Source organism: Polistes fuscatus, unplaced genomic scaffold, assembly GCF_010416935.1.
Source record: "Polistes fuscatus isolate 324 unplaced genomic scaffold, CU_Pfus_HIC Scaffold2, whole genome shotgun sequence".
NCBI lineage: Eukaryota > Metazoa > Arthropoda > Insecta > Hymenoptera > Vespidae > Polistes > Polistes fuscatus.
In genome coordinates, this window is record NW_025113096.1 from 13,675,620 (window position 1) to 13,699,104 (window position 23,485).

The 23,485-nt window shown below is 27.5% G+C and overlaps 2 protein-coding genes across 3 annotated transcripts; both read right to left on the reverse strand.

Moving 5' to 3' along the window:
- Positions 1-1,257: 1,257 nt before the first annotated feature.
- LOC122516186 (UDP-glucosyltransferase 2-like) lies at positions 1,258-23,454 on the reverse strand. The gene is given in 6 exon segments (XM_043633800.1): positions 1,258-1,511; positions 13,818-14,069; positions 14,175-14,394; positions 21,279-21,498; positions 21,613-21,989; positions 22,494-23,454. Coding segments are annotated over 6 exon segments (1,596 nt in total). The 5' UTR covers positions 22,969-23,454; the 3' UTR covers positions 1,258-1,459.
- LOC122516189 (UDP-glycosyltransferase UGT4-like) lies at positions 2,361-7,813 on the reverse strand. 2 transcript variants are annotated; one of them, XM_043633805.1, is made up of 2 exons: positions 7,339-7,813; positions 2,361-2,416 (listed from the first exon to the last, which is right to left on the reverse strand). In XM_043633805.1, exons 1-2 carry the CDS (start codon positions 7,811-7,813, stop codon positions 2,394-2,396), a joined length of 498 nt encoding a protein of 165 aa, XP_043489740.1. In that variant the 3' UTR covers positions 2,361-2,393. The 2 variants fall into 2 exon arrangements, with proteins under 2 accessions (XP_043489740.1, XP_043489738.1); XM_043633803.1 differs by lacking the exon at positions 2,361-2,416 and adding an exon at positions 6,511-6,632.
- Positions 23,455-23,485: the final 31 nt, after the last annotated feature.

A 23,485-nucleotide genomic window follows, 5' to 3' on the forward strand; every position in this document is an offset into this window, starting at 1 on the left:
CAGATTAGAATACTTGTAACGTTTCATTATAATTCTAATTTTTAGTGCTTATATTTATGTTTCTTGGGCAACTATATATAGAAAAATTTACAAAAGACTATGAAAATATTTTCTCGTTATATGAGTAATTTTTGTACACGACAAATTTACCTAACTTAACGAAACATTTATAAAAAAATATATATTTTTTTGTATCATTTATTTGTGAACGATTATGAACAATGTTTTCATATAATATTTTAAAATTAATTATTCAGAAAACTGATTTTAAATATAAAAAGTAAGTTATTATTGAATTACTCTCTAATGATAACATTTGGATAAATGGAAAAAAGTGAATTAATACAATTAGCTATTAGACGGTTCTCATCATACTCTGTTTTTACGAAGATTGTCTTTTTTTTTTTATTACGTATTGAATCTGTACATGTAATCGTTTTTGACTTTGTGTTAAATGCGTATAATACATGTTTACATCAAATAAGAATAATAAGACAGCAGTAGGTTGTTCAAGCAAATTAAACTCGCTTAGTTAGTAGATCTATTCTTGACATAGTTGCTATATGTTTCAACGAAGAACGTCCCTAGAAGGATGCAGGTTTAAAAGGTTAATACACATGGCCGCTGTTTCATATGTCCAAGTCACTTTATATCGAACGAATTTTCCATTTTTACAAAAAAAAATAGTTTCTACTAAATCAAAATATATTTAATAGGAAAGGAACGTCATAGTTCAAAATTAATAACAAGAAGTATATAGAATGATATAGCACTAATGTTTATAACGTCTTCTTATCAACATTTTTCTTTGTATTATAGATGTGTCTAATCGTTAAAATGGAGATTGTCTATTTATATCATGATTAGGAATTGGAAATATCGAAGATAAAGTTATGCGGAACTAGCAAATATTAACGCCCTTGACCTCAAGTCTTTCAACAGATATTTTTTCATAAGACTAAGGACGATTCCAAATATATATTTTTTACAATACATATTAATATGGTAAATCCCGTTAGTACTTTTTTAGAGCAAATGTCATTTTTAATCGGAGACTCTTTTTACATAGTTACATGTATAAAATATTCAAATGCTGTTTAATGTATTATAAGAAACATGCAATATACTTTTTTCAATCATATTTATATTCTTATAAGTACAAGGAAGAAGCAAAAAGGTTTTTTTAATTAAATTATTTTACTTTGATTTAGAATTGTTTCACGAAAAAATAACGTTAGCGCTTGCGTAAAATAAAAGTATTTTCAAGAAATTTATTAAAATAAAAATGACGTCTAATCGAGTTAATGATGACCGGCGTAATAATACAATCATATACGTAAGTTAGTTTTTTCTTTCACATTAGCTTTATCTGCTTATGGACTTATTTCTTAGTTTTCTTATCTAAAAGCTGTCCAAAATATATATATTCAGCCTTCAGTTTTCAGTTACGATTATTCAACTAACTTAATTTCTTTTTCTTTTTTTTATTGTATAATAAAGTTGCGTAATATTTTATAGTAATAATGAATACTTTAACAGTAATGTATAAGCTAAAGAATGCAATTATAAACAATATAATAGATAATAGGGCTATAACATCAGTGTCGTATCTTTGATACCACGGCTCATCTACGATGCTAGAACGGAGATGATTTGCTCCTTTATGACGAATAACGTATTCTATCCACCAAATGATGTTCTCCATGCTGTCAAAAGGTTTATCTTCAATGAGATTTTTAAGTTTCAACATGTTTTCTTTGTAGCTACAAATAACAAATTATAACAGTATATATTTTGTTTTTTACTATAACGGATATTTCATGCAAAAAAGTCTTATCTTCGAAAAAATTATTATAACTATGACTTTACCTTTTGTTATTTAAGACGTCCATAATCGCTTCGTTTAAAGCTTCTCTAGTCATTTGTAAAATGTCGACGCTCCTGCATACACCTAAACTTTTCATTTTCATGACTATCATATCTTGATCAGCTGCTACTGGTATTCCAACAAGTGGTACTCCAAAGTGTATAGCTTCTTCTGTGCTTTGAAGACCACCTTGATAAACGAACAGCTTCAATTTTGGATGTGCTGCATTTTCATTTAGTAATTCATTAAATAGAACATGCTAAATATTAGCTAGAAAATAAGCAGGCTCTCAAAGATTGAAAAAATATAAAGATTCCTAGATATATTACCTAGGATTTCTTGTTGTGAAAACCATTCTGCAGTATATATATTATCTGATATTTTTGGACATTTTCCCTTGAATTTCCATACAACCTTCATGGGTAAATTTGAGAAAACATGGAAAAATGAATCCAACAGTTTTTTCGGAAACGTTGATGGATTTGTGTTTGTTCCAAAACTGACGTAAATGAAACCATTCGACGCGTTATCTATAAATTCTTTTAATTCCTAGAAAGAAATAATCAATACTACATCAGATTTTAAAATTTTATAATGAAAGAGAAAATATTGATGCAAAAATAAAGGAAAGTAAAGTAATAGGTGTTTAAGAAAAAATCACCTTCGATAAAGGTTTATTTCGAATATCATTTGATATGTGTAAACCACCAAAATTTATAACATTAGCAACGTTAGGCCGAGTAAATGAAATTTCTTCTTGCTGATTTGCAAATAGGATACTCATGTTCTTTTCTAATTCTATGATAGAAGGTATTTTTCCCAAATATTTTTCTGCAATTTCTTGTTGCGGCTTATACATTTCATCATTGCAAGTTACATGTATGTGCCACCATGTTAAGACGTAATTGTGTACTCTTTTCCAAAAAGGAAAATTTAAACCAATGCTTTTACCCAACTCGAAGTTCGAAGGATGTGACGGTAACACAGGATTACCAACGATAAAATGAGATATTTGCTGAAGCGCTAACGAATACATACCTATAAATATATTAAACAAATATCAAATCCTTGGAGATTTTAAATGAAATAAGGCTTTAGAATAAAATTAATTTCTATAGTTTCCTTATCCTTTATATAAATTAGAAAATAAAATATAACAACAAGTTTTAAGTTAATATTATAATCATTATATAAGAGAAATCATATTGTAAACTTTGCAAAGAAAGCAAATCTTTCTTTGTCTTTTTTTTACAATAAAACGTTAGCAAGAAAATTAATGAAGAATTAAATTCTTATTATATGTTAAAATTACAATCGACATATCTATTTGGAGATAAATAAATATTTTATTATTTTTGGTAAAGAGATAATTATTCAAACCAGGTAAATTATTAACGAAAATGATTAATTTGAAGAAAGAACATCATTTCTTGTGATTATTTTTTTCTTGTTAATAGTTTTGTTTATTTACTTTTCCTGCTTTTCTTTTATTTACTAATTTCATATTTAATCGTTTTTTAATGTAGAATTATTCATTTGCTTACCTATTAAAGGAGCTTTGAATCTGTGTCCAAATGCATAAATTGCTGGCGTTATTATTGCTTCGACTAAAACAAGATCGAACTTCTCATTGCTTTCAGGCGCGTATATCTTTTTAAAGTCAGGATGATCGAAAACATTTTCGGAGAAATTTCGTCCTATATCAAATAAATAAATCCTTAATGTATCCTGCCATGAGTGTAAAGTTCTAGCTTCTAAGAAGTTGATATCTTTTAATAGTTTGTAACTATAACTGATGTCGATTTGTGTGAAATTTTTCAGATTTGTGTCGGTTATCGGATATGGTGTTATTATAGTAACTTGGTGACCTCGTAAACTTAAATGTTTGCAGATAGAATTATAAACTAATTGATGACTGTATGAAGGAAATGGAAAGATAGCTAAGATTCTTGCACTGTTTGTAATTCCAATGTTGATATTCAAAAGATATGTCACTACTGTAACGAATAATAATTTCATGATAATATATTTTCTTCTGACTTTTAACCACCTAACGGCAATGCACTCAGGAGTATACTGAAAAGAAAATATACGTCTGATTGTAATAGTACACGATAGTCCAACTGATAAGAACTACTAATAGCTTTTTATACAATCCATTATACTTATATCCGAAATGAAATTTGCATTCTTAATTTATCCTGTTTTTGCTTCCTTTTTATACATATAGTATATTCAGACTAATCAGAGAAAGACTATTGGATTATATAACTATAAGAAGGTAGATATGCTAGCTCTGCTTATCTGTATATTAATATGCTGTCAAAGTTCACAGATTAGAATACTTGGAACGTTTCATTATAATTCTAATTTTTAGTGCTTATATTTATGTTTCTTGGGCAACTATTTATAGAAAAATTTACAAAAGACTATGAAAATATTTTCTCGTTATATGAGTAATTTTTGTACACGACAAATTTACCCAACTTAACGAAACATTTATAAAAAAATATATATTTTTATATCATTTATTATGAACATTTTTATATTATGATTATGAACATTTTTATATTATGATTATGAACAATGTTTTCATATAATATTTTAAAATTAATTATTCAGAAAACTGATTTTAAATATAAAAATTAAGTAATTATTGAATTACTCTCTAATGATAACATTTGAAAAAATGCAATAAAGCGAATTAATACATTTAGCCAGTAGACGGTTCTCATCATACTCTGTTTTTACGCGGATTGTCTTTTTTTTTATTACGTATTGAATCTGTACATGTAATCGTTTTTGACTTTGTGTTAAATGCGTATAATACATGTTTACATCAAATAAGAATAAGACAGCAGTAGGTTGTTCCAGCAAATTAAACTGGCTTAGTTAGTAGACCTATTCTTGACATAGTTGCTATATGTTTCAACGAAGAACGTCCCTAGAAGGATGCAGGTTTAAAGGGTTAATACACATGGCTGCTGTTTCATATGTCCAAGTCACTTTATATCGAACGAATTTTTCATTTTTATAAAAAATAATAGTTTCTATTAACTCGAAATATATGAAATAGGAAAAGAACGTGATAATTCAAAATTAATAACAAGAAGTATAGAATGATATAGCACTAATGTTTATGACGTCTTCTTATCAACATTTTTCTTTGTATTATAGATGTGTCTAATCATTAAAATGGAGATTGTCTATTTATATCATGATTAGGAATTGGAAATATCAAAGATAAAGTTATGCAGAACTAGCAAATATTAACCCCTTTGACCTCAAGTCTTTCTACAGATATTTTTTCATAAGACTAAGGACGATTCCAATTATATATTTTTTACAATATTACTATGGTAAATTCCGTTAGTACTTTTTTAGAGCAAATGTCATTTTTAATCGGAGACTTTTTTCGCAACTCGCATGTAGGAAATGTCCAAATGGTGTGTAATGTATTATAATAAACATGCAATATAATTTTTTCAATCATATTTATATTCCTATAAGTACAAGAAAGAAGCTACAATTTTTTTTATTAAATTATTTTACTTTGATTTAGAATTGTTTCACGAAAAAATAACGTTAGCGTTTGCGAAAAAAAAAGAATTTTCAAGAAATTTATTAAAATAAAAATGACGTCTAATCGAGTAAATGATGACTGGCGAAATAATACAATCATGAACGAAAGTTAGTTTTTTCTTTCACATTAACTTTATCTGCTTATGCACATATTTCTTAGTTTTCTTATCTAGAAGCTGTCCAAAATATATATATACAGTCTTCAGTTTTCAGTTACGATTATTCAACTAACTTAATTTCTTTTTCTTTTTTTTATTGTATAATAAAGTTGCGTAATATTTTATAATAATAATGAATACTTTAACAGTAATGTATAAGCTAAAGAATGCAATTATAAACAATATAATAGATAATAGGGCTATAACATCAGTGTCGTATCTTTGATACCACGGCTCATCTACGATGCTAGAACGGAGATGATTTGCTCCTTTATGACGAATAACATATTCTATCCACCAAATGACGTTTTCCATGGTGTCAAATGGTTTATCTTCAATGAGATTTTTAAGTTTCAACATGTTTTCTTTGTAGCTACAAATAACAAATTATAACAGTATATATTTTGTTTTTTACTATAACTGATGTTTCATGCAAAAAGTCTTATCTTCAAACAAATTGTTATAACTATGACTTTACCTTTTGTTATTTAAGACGTCCATAATCGCTTCGTTTAAAACTTCTCTAGTCATTTGTAAAATGTCGACGCTCCTGCATACACCTAAACTTTTCATTTTCATGACTATCATATCTTGATCAGCTAATACTGGTAATCCAACAAGTGGTACTGCAAAGTGTATAGCTTCTTCTGTACTTTGAAGTCCACCTTGATAAACGAACAGCTTCAATTTTGGATGTGCTGCATTTTCATTTAGTAATTTATTAAATACAACATGCTAAATATTAGCTAGAAAATAAGCAGGCTCTCAAAGATTGAAAAAATATAAAGATTCCTAGATATATTACCTAGGATTTCTTGTTGTGAGAACCATTCTGCAGTATATATATTATCTGATATTTTTGGACATTTTCCCTTGAATTTCCATACAACCTTCATGGGTAAATTTGAGAAAACATGGAAAAATGAATCCAACAGTTTTTTCGGAAACGTTGATGGATTTGCGTTTGTTCCAAAACTGACGTAAATAAAACCATTAGATGCGTTATCTATGAATTCTTTTAATTCCTAGAAAGAAATAATCAATACTACATCAGATTTCAAAATTTTATTATGAAAGAGAAAATTTTGATGCAAAAATAAAAAAAGTAAAGTATTAGATGTATCATGGAAAAAATCACCTTCGATAAAGGTTTATTTCGAATATCATTTGATATGTGTAAACCACCAAAATTTATAACATTAGCAACGTTAGGCCGGGTAAATGAAATTTCTTCTTGCTGATTGGCAAATAGGATACTCATGTTCTTTTCTAATTCTATGATAGAAGGTATTCTTCCCAAATATTTTTCTGCAATTTCTTGTTGCGGCTTATACATTTTATTATTGCAAGTTACATGTATGTGCCACCATGTTACGACATAATTGTATACTCTTTTCCAAAAAGGTAAATTTAAACCAATGCTTTTATTCAACTCGAAGGAAGAAGGATGTGATGGTATCACTGGATTACCAACGATAAAATGAGATAATTGTGTAAGCGCTAACGAATACATACCTATAAATATATTAAACAAATATCAAAACCTTTGAGATTTGAAAAGAAATAAAGCTTCAGAATAAAATTAATTTCTATACCTTCCTTATCCTTATTATAAAATAGAAAATAAAATATAAGAACCAGTTTTAAGTTAATATTATTATCATTATATAGGAGGAATCATTTTTTAAACTTTGCAATCGTTTTTTAATGTAGAATTATTAATTTGCTTACCTATTAAAGGAGCTTTGAATCTGTGTCCAAATGCATAAATTGCTGGCGTTATTATTGCTTCGACTAAAACAAGATCGAACTTCTCATTGCTTTCAGGCGCGTATATCTTTTTAAAGTCAGGATGATCGAAAACATTTTCGGAGAAATTTCGCCCTATATCAAATAAATAAATCTTAAGTATATCATTCCATGAGTGCGAAGTTCTAGCTTCTAAGAAGTTGATATCTTTTAATAGTTTGTAACTATAACTGATGTCGATCTGTGTGAAATTTTTCAGATTTGTGTCGGTTATCGGATTTGGTGTAATTAAAGTAACTTGGTGACCTCGTAAACTTAAATGTTTGCAGATAGAAATATAAACTATTTGATGACTGTATGAAGGAATTGGAAAGATAGCCAAAATTCTTGCACTGTTTGTAATTCCAATGTTGATAATCAAAAGATATGTCACTAGTATAACGAATAATAATTTCATGATAATATATTTTCTTCTGACTTTTAAACCACCTAACAGCTATGCACTCAGGAATATACTGAAAAGAAAATATACGTCTGATTGTAATAGTACAGAATAGACCAATTGATAAGAACTATTAATAGCTTTTTATACAATCTATTATACTTATATCCGAAATAAAATTTGCATTTTCAATTTATCCCGTGTTTGCTTCGTTTTTATACCTATAGTATAATCAGACTAATCAGAGAAAGACTATTGGATAATATAAGTAGAAGAAGGTAAATATGCTACCTCTGCTTATCTGTATATTATTATGCTGTCAAAGTTCACAGATTAGAATACTTGTAACGTTTCATTATAATTCTAATTTTTAGTGCTTATATTTATGTTTATTGGGTGACTATTTAAAGAAAGACAAACAAATGACTATGAGAATGATTTCTCGTTATATGAGTCATTTTTTACACTACAAATTTACCAAACTTAACAAAACGTTTATAAAAAAATATATTTTTGTATCATTTATTTGTGAACGATTATGATCAATGTTTTCATATAATAGTTTAAAACTTAATTTTTATGAAAACTGATTTTAAATATAAAAAGTAAGTTATTATTGAATTACTCTGTAATGGTAACATTTGAAAAAATGCAATAAAGCGAATTAATACATTTAGCCAGTTGACGGTTCTCATCATACTCTGTTTTTACGAGGATTGTCTTTTTTTTTTTATTACGTATTGAATCAGTACATGTAATCGTTTTTGCCAATGTGGTAAATGCGTATAATACATGTTTACATCAAATAAAAATAAGACAGCAGTAGGTTGTTCCAGCAAATTAAACTCGCTTAGTTAGTAGATCTATTCTTGACATAGTTGCCATATGTTTCAACGAAGAACGTCTCTAGAAGAATGCAGGTTTAATATGTTAAAACATGTGGCCGCTGTCTCATATGTCCAAGTCACTTTATATCGAACGAATTTTCCATTTTTACAAAAAAGAATAGTTTCTACTAACTCAAAATATATGTAATAGGAATGGAACGTGATAATTCAAAATTAATAACAAGAAGTATAGAATGATATAGCACTAATGTTTATAACATCATCTTATCAACATTGTTCTTTGTATTATAGATGTGTCTATTGTGAAAATAGAGTTTGTATATTTATATCATGATTAGGAATTAGAAATATCAAAGATAAAGATATGCGGAATTAGCAAGTATTAACCCCCTTGATCACAATTCTTTCAAGAGATATTTTTTTAGAAGATCAAGGACGAGTCTAATTACATATTTTTAAGAATCTTAATATGGTAAATTACGTTAGTACTCTTTTAGAGCGACTGAAATATTTAATTGGAGACTCTTTTCTCATACTCACATGTAGTAAATTTCCAAATGCTGTATAATGTATTATAATAAACATGCAATACACTTTTTTCAATTATATTCATATTCTTATAAGAACAAGGAAAAAGCCAAAAGTTTTTTTAATTAAATTATTTTACTTTGAATTAGAATTGTTTCACGAAAAAATAACGTTAGCGCTTGTGTAAAATAAAAGAATTTTCAAGAAATTTATTAAAATAAAAATGACGTCTGATTGAGTAAATGATGACTGGCGAAATAATACAATCCTATACGTAAGTTAGCTTTTTCATTCACACTAACCTTATCTACTTTGCAATTATTTTTTAGTCGTTTTATGTAGAAGCTGTTCGAAATATATATATATATAGTCTAAACTTTTCAGTTACGTTTATTTAACTAATTCAATTTTTTTTCTTTTTTTCTTTGGATAATAAAGTTGCGTAATATTTTATAATAATGACGAATACTTTAACAGTAATGTATAGGCTAAGGACGGCAATAATAAACAATATAATAGATAAAAGGGCTATAACATCAGTGTCGTATCTTTGATACCACGGCTCATCTACGATGCTAGAACGGAGATGATTTGCTCCTTTATGACGAATAACATATTCTATCCACCAAATGACGTTTTCCATGGTGTCAAATGGTTTGTCTTCTATGAGATTTTTAAGTTTCAACATATTTTCTTTATAGCTAAAAAAAAAATATTACTACAGTACATATTTTGTTTTTTACTATAACTGATGTTTCATGCAAAAGAATCTTATATTCAAACAAATTATTATAACTATGACTTTACCTTTTGTTATTTAAGACGTCCATAATCGCTTCGTTTAAAGCTTCTCTAGTCATTTGTAAAATGTCGACGCTCCTGCATACACCTAAACTTTTCATTTTCATGACTATCATATCTTGATCAGCTAATACTGGTATTCCAACAAGTGGTACTCCAAAGTGTATAGCTTCTTCTGTACTTTGAAGTCCACCTTGATAAACGAACAGCTTCAAATTTGGATGTGCTGTATATTCATTTAGTAATTCATTAAATACAACATGCTAAATATTAGCTAGAAAATATACAATCTCACAAAGATTGAAGAAATATAAAGATTCCAAGATAATGTACCTAGGATATTTTGTTGTGGTAACCATTCTGCAGTATATATATTGTCTGATATTTTTGGGCATTTTCCCTTAAATTTCCATACAACCTTCATGGGTAAATTTGAGAAAACATGGAAAAATGAATCCAACAATTTTTTTGGAAACATTGATGGATTTGTGTTTGTTCCAAAACTGACGTAAATGAAACCATTCGATGCGTTATCTATGAAATGTTTTAATTCCTAGAAAGAAATAATCAATACTACATCAGATTTCAAAATTTTATAATGAAAGAGGAAATTTTAATGCAAAAATGAAGAAAAGTAAAGTAATAGATGTAACAGAAAAAATCACCTTCGATAAATGTTTATTTTGAATATCATTTGATATGTGTAAACTACCAAAATTTTTAACATTAGCAACGTTGGGCCGAGTAAATGAAATTTCTTCTTGCTGATTTGCAAATAGGATACTCATGTTCTTTTCTAATTCTATGATAGAAGGTATTTTTCCCAAATATTTTTCTGCAATTTCTTGTTGCGGCTTATACATTTTATCATTGCAAGTTACATGTATGTTCCACCATGTTAGGACATAATTGTATACTCTTTTCCAAAAAGGAAAATTTAAACCAATGTTTTTATTAAACTCGAAGTTCGAAGGATGTGACGGTAACACAGGATTACCAACGATAAAATGAGATATTTGCTGAAGCGCTAACGAAGACATACCTATAAATATATTAAACAAATATCAAAATTTTGGAAATTTAAAATGAAATAAAGCTTCAGAATAAAATTAATTTCGATACCTTCCTTATCCTTATTATAAATTAGAAAATAAAATATAAGAACAACTTTTAAGTTAATATTATAATCATTATATAAGAGAAATCATATTGTAAACTTTGCAAAGAAAGCAAATCTTACTTTGTCTATTTTTTACAATAAAACGTTAGCAAGAAAATTAATGAAGAATTAAATTCTTATTATATGTTAATTTTACAATCGACATATCTCTATTTGGAGATAAATAAATTTTTTATTATTTTTGGTAAAGAGATAATTATTCAAACCAGGTAAATTATTAAGGAAAATGATTTATTTGATGAAAGAACATCATTTCTTGTGATTTTTTTTTCTTGTTAATAGTTTTGTTTATTTACTTTTCTTTCTTTTCATTTTTTTAATAATTTCATATTTAATCGTTTTTTAATGTAGAAATATTCATTTGCTTACCTATTAAAGGAGCTTTGAATCTGTGTCCAAATGCATAAATTGCTGGCGTTATTATTGCTTCGACTAAAACAAGATCGAACTTCTCATTGCTTTCAGGCGCGTATATCTTTTTAAAGTCAGGATGATCGAAAACATTTTCGGAGAAATTTCGTCCTATTTCAAATATATAAATCTTAAGTATATCATTCCATGAGTGCGAAGTTCTAGCTTCTAAGTAGTTGATATCTTTTAATAGTTTGTAACTATTACTGATGTCGAACTGTGTGAAATTTTTCAGATTTGTGTCAGTTATCGGATTTGGTGTAATTAAAGTAACTTGGTGGCCTCGTAAACTTAAATGTTTGCAGATAGAAATATAAACTATTTGATGACTATATGATGGAATTGGAAAGATAGCCAAAATTCTTGCACTGTATGTAATTCCAATGTTGATAATCAAAAGATATGTCACTAGTATAACGAATAATAATTTCATGATAATATATTTTCTTCTGACTTTTTTAACCACCTAACAGCTATGCACTCAGGAATATACTGAAAAGAAAATATACGTCTGATTGTAATAGTAAAGAATAGACCAATTGATAAGAACTATTAATAGCTTTTTATACAATCTATTATACTTATATCCGAAATAAAATTTGCATTCTCAATTTATCCCGTTTTTGCTTCCTCTTTATACCTAGGGTGTAATCAGACTAATCAGAGAAAGACTATTGGATGATATAACTACAAGAAAATAGAAGTGTTAGCTCTGCTTATCTGTATATTATTATGCTGTCAATGTTCACAGATTAGATTATTTGTAACGTTACATTATAATTCCAATTCTTAGTGAATATATTTATGTTTTTTTGTAAATTATTGATAGAAAATATTATAAATGACTATGAGAATGTTTTCTCGTTAAATGAGTTATTTTTTTACACGACAAATTTACTTAACTAAACAAAACATTTATAAAAAATATATATTTTCGTATCATTTATTAGTGAACGATTATGAACAATATTTTCATATAATAGTTTTAAACATAATTATTAAGAAAACTGATTTTAAATATAAAAAGTAAGTTATTATTGAAGCACTCTTTAATGATAACATTTGGATAAATGGAAAAAAGTGAATTAATACATTTAGCCAGTAGACGGTTCTCATCATACTCTGTTTTTACGAAAATTGTCTTTTTTTTTTTTTTACGTGTTGAATCTGTACATTTAATCTTTTTTTGCCAATGAGGTAAATGCGTATAATATATGTTTACATCAAATAAGAATAGAACAGCAGTAGGTTGTGCCAGCAAATTAAACTCGCTTAGTTAGTAGACCTATTCTTGACATAGTTGCTATATGTTTCAACGAAGAACGTCCCTAGAAGGATGCAGGTTTAATATGTTAAAACATGTGGCCGCCGTTCCATATGTCCAAGCTACTTTAAATCGAACAAATTTTCCATTTTCACAAAAAATAATAGTTTCTATTACCTCGAAATATATGAAATAGAAAAAGAACGTGATAATTCAAAATTGATAACCAGAAGTATAGAATGATATAGCACTAATGTTTATAACGTCTTCTTATCAACATTGTTCTTTGTATTATAGATGTGTCTATTGTGAAAATAGAGTTTATATATTTATATCATGATTAGGAATTGGAAATATCAAAGATAAAAATATTCGGAATTAGCAAATAATAACCCCCTTGACCTCAAGTCTTTCTACAAATATTTTTTCATAAGACCAAGGACGATTCCAATTACATATTTTTAACAATCTTAGAATGGTAAATTATGTTAGTACTCTTTTAGAGCGACTTACATTTTTAATCGGAGACTCCTTTTACATAGTTACATGTAGAAAATATTCAAATGCTGTGTAATGTATTATAATAAACATGCAATACACTTTTTTCAATCATATTTATATTCTTATAAGTACTAGGAAGAAGCAAAAAGTTTTTTTAATTAAATTATTTTACTTTGATTTAGAATTTTTCACGAAAAAATAACGTTAGCGCTTGTGTAAAATAAATGAATTTTCAAGAAATTTATTAAAATAAAAATGACGTCTGATTTAGTAAATGATGACTGGCGAAATAATACAATCCTATACGTAAGTTAGCTTTTTCATTTACACTAACCTTATCTACTTTGCACTTATTTTTTAGTCGTCTTATCTAGAAGCTGTCCGAAATATATATATATATATAAAGTCTAAACTTTTCAGTTACGTTTATTCAACTAATTCAATTTTTTTTTCTTTTTTTCTTTGAATAATAAAGTTGCGTAATATTTTATAGTAATAATAAATACTTTAACAGTAATGTATAAGCTAAGGACGGCAATTATAAACAATATAATAGATAAAAGGGCTATAACATCAGTGTCGTATCTTTGATACCACGGCTCATCTACGATGCTAGAACGGAGATGATTTGCTCCTTTATGACGAATAACATATTCTATCCACCAAATGACGTTTTCCATGGTGTCAAATGGTTTATCTTCTATGAGATTTTTAAGTTTCAACATATTTTCTTTATAGCTAAAAAAAAATATTATTACAGTACATATTTTTTTTTTTACTATAACTGATGTTTCATGCAAAAGAATCTTATATTCAAACAAATTATTATAACTATGACTTTACCTTTTGTTATTTAAGACGTCCATAATCGCTTCGTTTAAAGCTTCTCTAGTCATTTGTAAAATGTCGACGCTCCTGCATACACCTAAACTTTTCATTTTCATGACTATCATATCTTGATCAGCTAATACTGGTATTCCAACAAGTGGTACTGCAAAGTGTATAGCTTCTTCTGTACTTTGAAGTCCACCTTGATAAACGAACAGCTTCAAATTTGGATGTGCTGCATTTTCATTTAGTAATTCATTAAATACAACATGCTAAATATTAGCTAGAAAATAAGCAGGCTCTCAAAGATTGAAAAAATATAAAGATTCCCAGATACAGTACCTAGGATGTTTTGTTGTGGTAACCATTCTGCAGTATATATATTATCTGATATTTTTGGACAGTTTCCCTTGAATTTCCATACAACCTTCATGGGTAAATTTGAGAAAACATGGAAAAATGAATCCAATAATTTTTTCGGAAAGTTTGATGGATTTGCGTTTGTTCCAAAACTGACGTAAATGAAACCATTAGATGCGTTATCTATGAATTCTTTTAATTCCTAGAAAGAAATAATCAATACTACATCAGATTTCAAAATTTTATAATGAAAGAGAAAGTTTTGTTGCAAAAATAAAGGAAAGTAAAGTAATAGATTTATCAGAAAAAATTACCTTCGATAAAGGTTTATTTCGACTATCATTTGATATGTGTAAACCACCAAAATTTATAACATTAGCGACATTGGGCCGGGTAAATGAAATTTCTTCTTGCTGATTTGCAAATAGGATACTCATGTTCTTTTCTAATTCTATGATAGAAGGTATTTTTCCCAAATATTTTTCTGCAATTTCTTGTTGCGGTTTATACATTTTATCATTGCAAGTTACATGTATGTGCCACCATGTTATGACATAATTGTATACTCTTTTCCAAAAAGGTAAATTTAAACCAATGCTTTTATTAAACTCGAAGTTCGAAGGATGTGACGGTAACACAGGATTACCAACGATAAAATGAGTTATTTGTGTAAGCCCCATTGAAATCATACCTTTAAATATATATTAAATGACTATCACAATTTTGATGATGTAAAATAAAATAAGGATTTAAGGTAAGAATAATTTTTATGCCTTCTTTATCCTTATTACAAATTAAAATATAAAAGATTAGAACAAGTTTCAAATTCATATCAGATACAATGTAGCCTGATTCATTTTGCAAGATCGCAGAGAAAGCTAATCTTACTCTTTTGTTTTTAATTCCAAAACGATTGTAAGAAAAACAGTGATGAGGTAAATTCTTTTTTTATGTGATTACATAGAAATATGTAATATAAACGATTGAAATTCACTACACTATTGATAATTTTTATAGAAGGTCATCATTATTACCTCACTCTATAAAGATAATTGAAAATAGATAATGAATAGCAATACGTATTCAGATCAAGATTAAGAGATACTATTTAAATTCTGGATAAATAGATAATTATTCAAGTTAGTTTAATTTTTAAAGAAAATGATTTATCTAAAGAAAGAGAATATCATAAATTATAGAATTTATTCTTTTGAATACTTTAATTTATTTATTTTTCTTTCTTTTTATTGTTTAATAAATTCATATTTACTCGTTTATAAATATTTTATTTTTAACACGTTGCTGACACTTTTTACGTGATTCTTTTACCACGCCTACACTTTTTTTCTATTATGGGATGCATATTTTGTTGAAATTTTTTTTACAACTGATAAACGTCATTGTATTATTATGTTTAATCTATTTTTTATGGTGAGGTCACTGGTGGCCGTCGAGGCTCTATAGACCATTTTATAATTATTTGTTCCTTCTAAATACGGATGAGATTGAGAAATTTATAGCAACGAATAATTCCTGACCGTGACGATTGATTCTATTTACAGAGGACATATACAAAGACCAAAGGAACCAAGTTTCACGAAAAAATATATTATATTTACTCGGTTTATAATAGTCACAAACCCCTTCGTAGAACCTCCAACAGATTTTTTGGAATTTTCTTAAAATTTGTCTATTTTATATTTTCTTCGAAATTTTATCTTTGTTTGCAAGAATCTGAAAATGGATAGTTTTCAACAAGTACTTATGTTGTAAATTCAATTGTGTTATAGAAACAAGTAACTCCTAACTAATTTTTCTTGTAATAAAAAAATTATTTCTGCACGCTCTGTATGTCATAAGTTTCTTCAAACCCTCATAAGAACAATCGTATTATTTAAAAATTTATCAGAATCGATATTTACTCTGATTATGTATTTTTACTAGCGGTCTTGTTGAGGTCACCCATGACCTTATGGCAGTTAACGTGTTAATGTAGATATTTTCTTTCTCTTACCTATCAACGGAGCTTGGAACCTGTGTCCAAAGGCGTAAATGGCTGGTGTAAAGATTACTTCGACTAGGATAAGATCGAACTTTTCATTGCTATCAGGCGCATAGATCTTTTTAAAGTCAGGATGATCAAAAACATTTTCGGAAAACTTTTGTCCTATTTTAAATAAAAAATTCCCGAGTATATCCAACCATGAGTACATTGTTCTTGCTCCGTAGATGTTCAAGTTTTTATATAGCTTGTAATTATGACTAATGTCGATCTGTGTGAAATTTTTCAGATTTGTGTCGGTTATCGGATTTGGTGTAATTAAAGTAACTTGGTGACCTCGTAAGCTTAAATGTTTGCAGATAGAATTATAGACTACTTGATGACTGTATGAAGGAATTGGAAAGATAGCCAAAATTCTTGCACTATTTGTAAGTCTTATATTGATAGTCAAAAAACATGTCACTATTATAACGATTAATAATTTCATGATGATATATTTTCTTTTGTCGACTTTTAAACCAACTCACGACAATGCACTCAGAAAAATAAGTGAAATAAAATAAATGTTCTGATGAAATAATGCACGATAGACCTATTGTTAAAAACTCCAATAGCGTTATATGTAAGCTATTATATTTATTTACATTAAGAAACCAATTTTCTTTACATGCCGTCTTTGCTCGTTCTATATATGTTTAATGCGGTCAAACTGATTTGAAAATAAGTGTCGGATAACATTGGTGCGATGGGTTAGATATGCTCGCTCCGTCCATTTCCATATTTTATAAAGTTCATATAATAGAATCTTTTTAACGTTATCGTATGATTTCAAATTTATGATGCATACACTTATATTTTACGGTCAACTGTGGACAAAAGATACATTTAAACATTTTCCGTAATGATTTATCGCTATGAGTCACTAATTTACAAATCTGATTTACTTCAAAAAACAAAATGTAAAGCAAATGAATAAAATAATATATATTGTCGTATTATTTGTTATTGAACAATCATGAAATATGTTTTTAATTATTGGTGTTAGACCTAATTATTGAGGACATTTATTTTCAATATACAAAGTAAGATATTATTAAAGTGATGTGATATTAAAATTTGAAAAAATTGTATAAGACGCGTTAGTCGATTATGTCTATAAATGGTTCACATTATATGCTGCTTGAAAGTATTCTGTCTTCTTTCTTTGTTACGTATTGAATTAGAAAATGTGATCTTTTCCTTTTATAATGAAAATGTGTATAATATAAAGTTACATCAAACAAGAAAAAGATAGCAGACAGCCGCTCAGGTAATCAGACTCGCATATCCAGCCGATCTATTCTCGACATTACTGCTTTGTGTTGTAGCGAAAAATGCTCCTAAGAGGATTTAAGGTTTATTTAATAGAAATACTTCCATTTTACTTTGATTAAACTTGATATCATACAAATCTTTTATTTTAACAAAAAAGAATAATTTCTATTAACTCGTTATATAAAATAAAAAGAGAGCGTGACACTTCAAAATTGATTACGAGGAGTATAGAATGATAAAGCACTAATATTTATTACGTTTTCTTATCAACGTTTTACCTTGGATTAAAAATGTGTTTGTCGTGAATATGAATATCATATAATTATTTCTTAACTTATGAACTTGAAATGTCAAAGATAAAGATATGCAGAACTAGTAAATATTTCCCTTTTTCCTCAACTCTTTTTACAAATATTTTGCCAAAGGCCGCAATATATCAGGCTTACAAATGCAATCATTTGTAAACGTTAATGCTGATAGCTAGTAACAACATTGGTAGTATTGAAACATTTACTATCAAAGGATTACATCTCGTCGAAGTGCTTTAAAACAACACTTGGGCTCCTTCCACAAATCGGTCATAGAGACGGTATTGGCACTTATAATTTGTTTTAAGTATTATAAAACAAGAACCTCGTTTTTTTATTAGAAATTTCTGATATTATTCAATATAACAAAAAAGGAAAATGATAGAGAGTATTGCAAGATAATGCATCATATTTATCGCATTATTTATTTTCATCCCATTTTATAACTTGATATTAAAAGTGCGAAGTGTTATCAAGTTATCGATTAAAATTATTATCAGCTACATTCAATAAGTAAGTAAGTTTGTTCAGTTAAGTTAATTCAGTTAATTAAAAACTAGTTCGAATTTTTGTCCAGAAAAACCTTGTTTACTATGGTTGAATTTTTTTAAAAGAAACTTTACTGAATTCAATTAAGTAAGTTCGATAATGAAGTTTTATTAATTAATTAATCAGTAATAATATATTTTTCTTTTTGTTATAAGTGATTATTGTTGATTTTTATTCAAATACAAGTATAAGTATCGTTTTTAGAAAACTTTTATACATTCACTCTAACAACTATATCGAAGAATAATCTTTTGTTTTTCAAGTCGTCTTCAGATTCCTTTTAATCGTCGCTTCAATGAATAGCAGATAGATTTTTTCATTGTTGCTTTTTGTGAAAAAAAATCTATTTTTTGATGCGACTCTGCCTACGCGAACTATGATTTTCTCCTATCTCCAATAATTGGGAAAAATCATCTCCTTACCTATTATTTGACTCATCACACCTTCTCTACTTATTTCTTTTTCTTTCTTTTTCTTCTTTATTTTTTTCTTTTTTTTTACTCTGTCTCTTTTTCTCTATATTAAGTATACTCGCACGAATTATATACTCGTATTCTTGTTGATTTACTTAACTTTTGAAGAGTAGAACGAGCAAGAGACTTTTTGTTTTTTTTTGTTCGCAATACGTATGTATATATACTAGATAAGTATTTAACATTGAGGCAACACGTGCACGATAGTTATTTTTCTTTATATTTGTCAAGCATCAACCGTATATCTACTGCTAGAGTACAATTAATCTGCGCATGAAATGTAATTTCCTCGTAATAAAGATAAGAATTAGTAGATTATTCCAACCGGGAAACTACTTGAAACAAATCGAAAATAGTTCAACCTCAAAAATCTTATTTCTTTCTTTCTTTCTTATTCTTTTTATTGTTATTTTTTTTGGCAGTTTTAAGCATTGAGACGAAGTGTTATTCTGTTCAAGACGGAGGGAAAAGGAATGAAAGAGAATTGACAATAGATTAGGATAAGCAGTGATTTGAAATAATTATTTCTGAATATAAATAAAGTTTTTAATCAATTTATTATTTCTTCATAGCATCGCACATTTATAAGAATCATATATTGTTTAATTTTTATATTTTCATAGTTACTACATAAATATGTACATAGATACAGAGTCCTGTTAATTTAATTTTCATTTTATTTTTGATCAGGATAAGATTAATTTTTTAAAAGACGTAAAATAAATCCGTTTTAATATGATTTTTATATTTTTACAATATTACCTTTTTATTTCCTTTTTAATGACACTCGCAGTATACAAAGAGACTTGTACCCTATAAACTCATTACAATCTTAAATCTTATTTCTTCGTTTTTTGTAAACTAAAACCTTCAGATGGAGCTCTTGGAAGTGGCTTTTGCGTGAATAAGTTTTTTTCGCATAGATCTTTTTCGAGTTTATCGATCGTATAGATTCTTTCAAATCCATTTCTTTTTCTCTCTACACTAATTAGTGTTATCATTTTTTCATAGTTTCTATAATTGAAATACACGAAAAACGATTGGTTTTAAATAATTTCTATATTTAAACAGGTACTACTCGAAACAATCAGAAATTTCCATTTTACTTTGTTTCTGCCAATGCTTGATTTCAATGCCTATGCAATGCACCGCTTTCAATCATATTTACATTTTTAATCGAGTAAATGATGATTGGTGAAACTAGTACAATCCAGTATGTATGTAAGTACGTAAGTATATATGTAATATGTATATAAGTAACGAGTATGTAAGTTTTCTCTTTCGCATTAATATTATCTTACTCATGTACTTATTTTTTAGTTATCTTATCTAGAAATATCTATATACAGCCTTCAATTTTCAGTTACGATTATTCAACTAACTTAATTTTTTTTTCCTTTTTTCATTGTATAATAAAGTTGCGTAATATTTTATAGTAATAATAAATACTTTAACAGTAATGTATAAGCTAAGGACGGCAATTATAAACAATATAATAGATAATAGGGCTATAACATCGGTATCGTATCTTTGATACCACGGCTCATCTACGATGCTAGAACGGAGATGATTTGCTCCTTTATGACGAATAACATATTCTATCCACCAAATGACGTTTTCCATGGTGTCAAATGGTTTATCTTCTATGAGATTTTTAAGTTTCAACATATTTTCTTTATAGCTAAAAAAAAATATTATTACAGTACATATTTTGTTTTTTACTATAACTGATGTTTCATGCAAAAGAATCTTATATTCAAACAAATTATTATAACTATGACTTTACCTTTTGTTATTTAAGACGTCCATAATCGCTTCGTTTAAAGCTTCTCTAGTCATTTGTAAAATGTCGACGCTCCTGCATACACCTAAACTTTTCATTTTCATGACTATCATATCTTGATCGGATAATATTGGTATTCCAACAAGTGGTACTCTAAAGTTTATAGCTTCTTCTGTACTTTGAAGTCCACCTTGATAAACGAACAGCTTCAAATTTGGATGTGCTGCATTTTCATTTAGTAATTTATTAAATACAACATGCTAAATATTAGCTAGAAAATAAGCAGGCTCTCAAAGATTGAAAAAATATAAAGATTCCTAGATATATTACCTAGGATTTCTTGTTGTGAGAACCATTCTGCAGTATATATATTATTTGATATTTTCGCAAAGTTTCCCTTGAATTTCCATACAACCTTCATCGGTAAATTTGAGAAAACATGGAAAAATGAATCCAACAATTTTTTCGGAAACGTTGATGGATTTGCGTTTGTTCCAAAACTGACGTAAATGAAACCATTCGACGCGTTATCTATGAATTCTTTTAATTCCTAGAAAGAAATAATCAATACTACATCAGATTTCAAAATTTTATTATGAAAGAGAAAATTTTGATGCAAAAATAAAAAAAAGTAAAGTATTAGATGTATCATGGAAAAAATCACCTTCGATAAAGGTTTATTTCGAATATCATTTGATATGTGTAAACCACCAAAATTTATAACATTAGCAACGTTAGGCCGGGTAAATGAAATTTCTTCTTGCTGATTGGCAAATAGGATACTCATGTTCTTTTCTAATTCTATGATAGAAGGTATTTTTCCCAAATATTTTTCTGCAATTTCTTGTTGCGGTTTATACATTTTATTATTGCAAGTTACATGTATGTGCCACCATGTTACGACATAATTGTATACTCTTTTCCAAAAAGGTAAATTTAAACCAATGCTTTTATTCAACTCGAAGGAAGAAGGATGTGATGGTATCACTGGATTACCAACGATAAAATGAGATAATTGTGTAAGCGCTAACGAATACATACCTATAAATATATTAAACAAATATCAAAACCTTTGAGATTTGAAAAGAAATAAAGCTTCAGAATAAAATTAATTTCTATACCTTCCTTATCCTTATTATAAATTAGAAAATAAAATATAAGAACAAGTTTTAGGTTAATATTATAATCATTATATAAGAGGAATCATTTTGTAAACTTTGCAAAGAAAGCAAATCTTGCTTTGTATTTTTTTTTACAATAAAACGTTAGCAAGAAAAGTAATGAAGAATTAAATTCTTATTATATGTTAAAATTATATCGACATATTTATTTGGAGATAAATAAATATTTTTTTATTTTTGGTAAAGAGATAATTATTCAAACCAGGTAAATTTTTAAGGAAAATGATTTATTTGAAGAAAGAACATCATTTTTTGTGATTTTTTTTCTTATTAATACTTTAGTTTATTTACTTTTCTTGTTTTTCATTTTTTTAATAAATTCATATTTAATCGTTTTTTAATGTAGAATTATTCATTTGCTTACCTATTAAAGGAGCTTTGAATCTGTGTCCAAATGCATAAATGGCTGGCGTTATTATTGCTTCAACTAAAACAAGATCAAACTTCTCATTGCTTTCAGGCTAGTACATCTTTTTAAAGTCAGGATGATCGAAAACATTTTCGGAGAAATTTCGCCCTATATCAAATAAATAAATCTTAAGTATATCATTCCATGAGTGCGAAGTTCTAGCTTCTAAGAAGTTGATATCTTTTAATAGTTTGTAACTATAACTGATGTCGATCTGGGTGAAATTTTTCAGATTTGTGTCGTCTATCGGATCTGTTGTAATTAAAGTAACTTGGTGACCTCGTAAACTTAAATGTTTGCAGATAGAATTATAAACTATTTGATGACTGTATGATGGAATTGGAAAGATAGCCAAAATTCTTGCACTGTTTGTAAGTCCTGTGTTTATAATCAGAAGACATGTCACTATTGTAATGATTAATGATGTCATGATTGAATATTTTTTTATCGACTTTTTTGTTAGACGTTTGAACCAAATCACTACAATGATCTCCCGAAAAAAAGTGAAATAAAGTAAATGTTCCAATAAAATAATATAGGATAGACCAACTGATAAGAACTCTAATAGCTTTATATACAATCTATTACACTTATATTCACAATAAAATATCCATTCTGAATTTATCTTGTCTTTGCGCTTGCTCTACATACGTATGATACAATCGGACTAATCTGAGAAAGACTGTTGGATGATATAGGTACAAGAATAGATATACTATAATATATATATAAGAATAGATATACTAATTCCTCTTATCTGTATATTTGATACTCTCAAAGTTCAGTGATTAGAAACTTTTTGAACCCTGTATGGGCCCGTGTTACTTTCAGGTAACATGATAATTTTTCGGCATTTTAACAAATATTTTTAGGTTTTTTAATGAGATCAGTTGATATTATTTATGCTTCTGTCGGTGTTTACCGAATAAAAAATTATGTATATAATA

Excerpts from the sequence above, each read along its gene's own strand:
- LOC122516189 (XM_043633805.1), bottom strand. The coding sequence starts at position 7,813 with ATGAAATTATTATTCGTTATACTAGTGACATATCTTTTGATTATCAAC. Across the intron at positions 2,417-7,338 it reads ATTCAAAGCTCCTTTAATAG|GAATTAAAAGAATTTATAGA; the intron begins GTAAGCAAATTA and ends ATTTCTTTCTAG.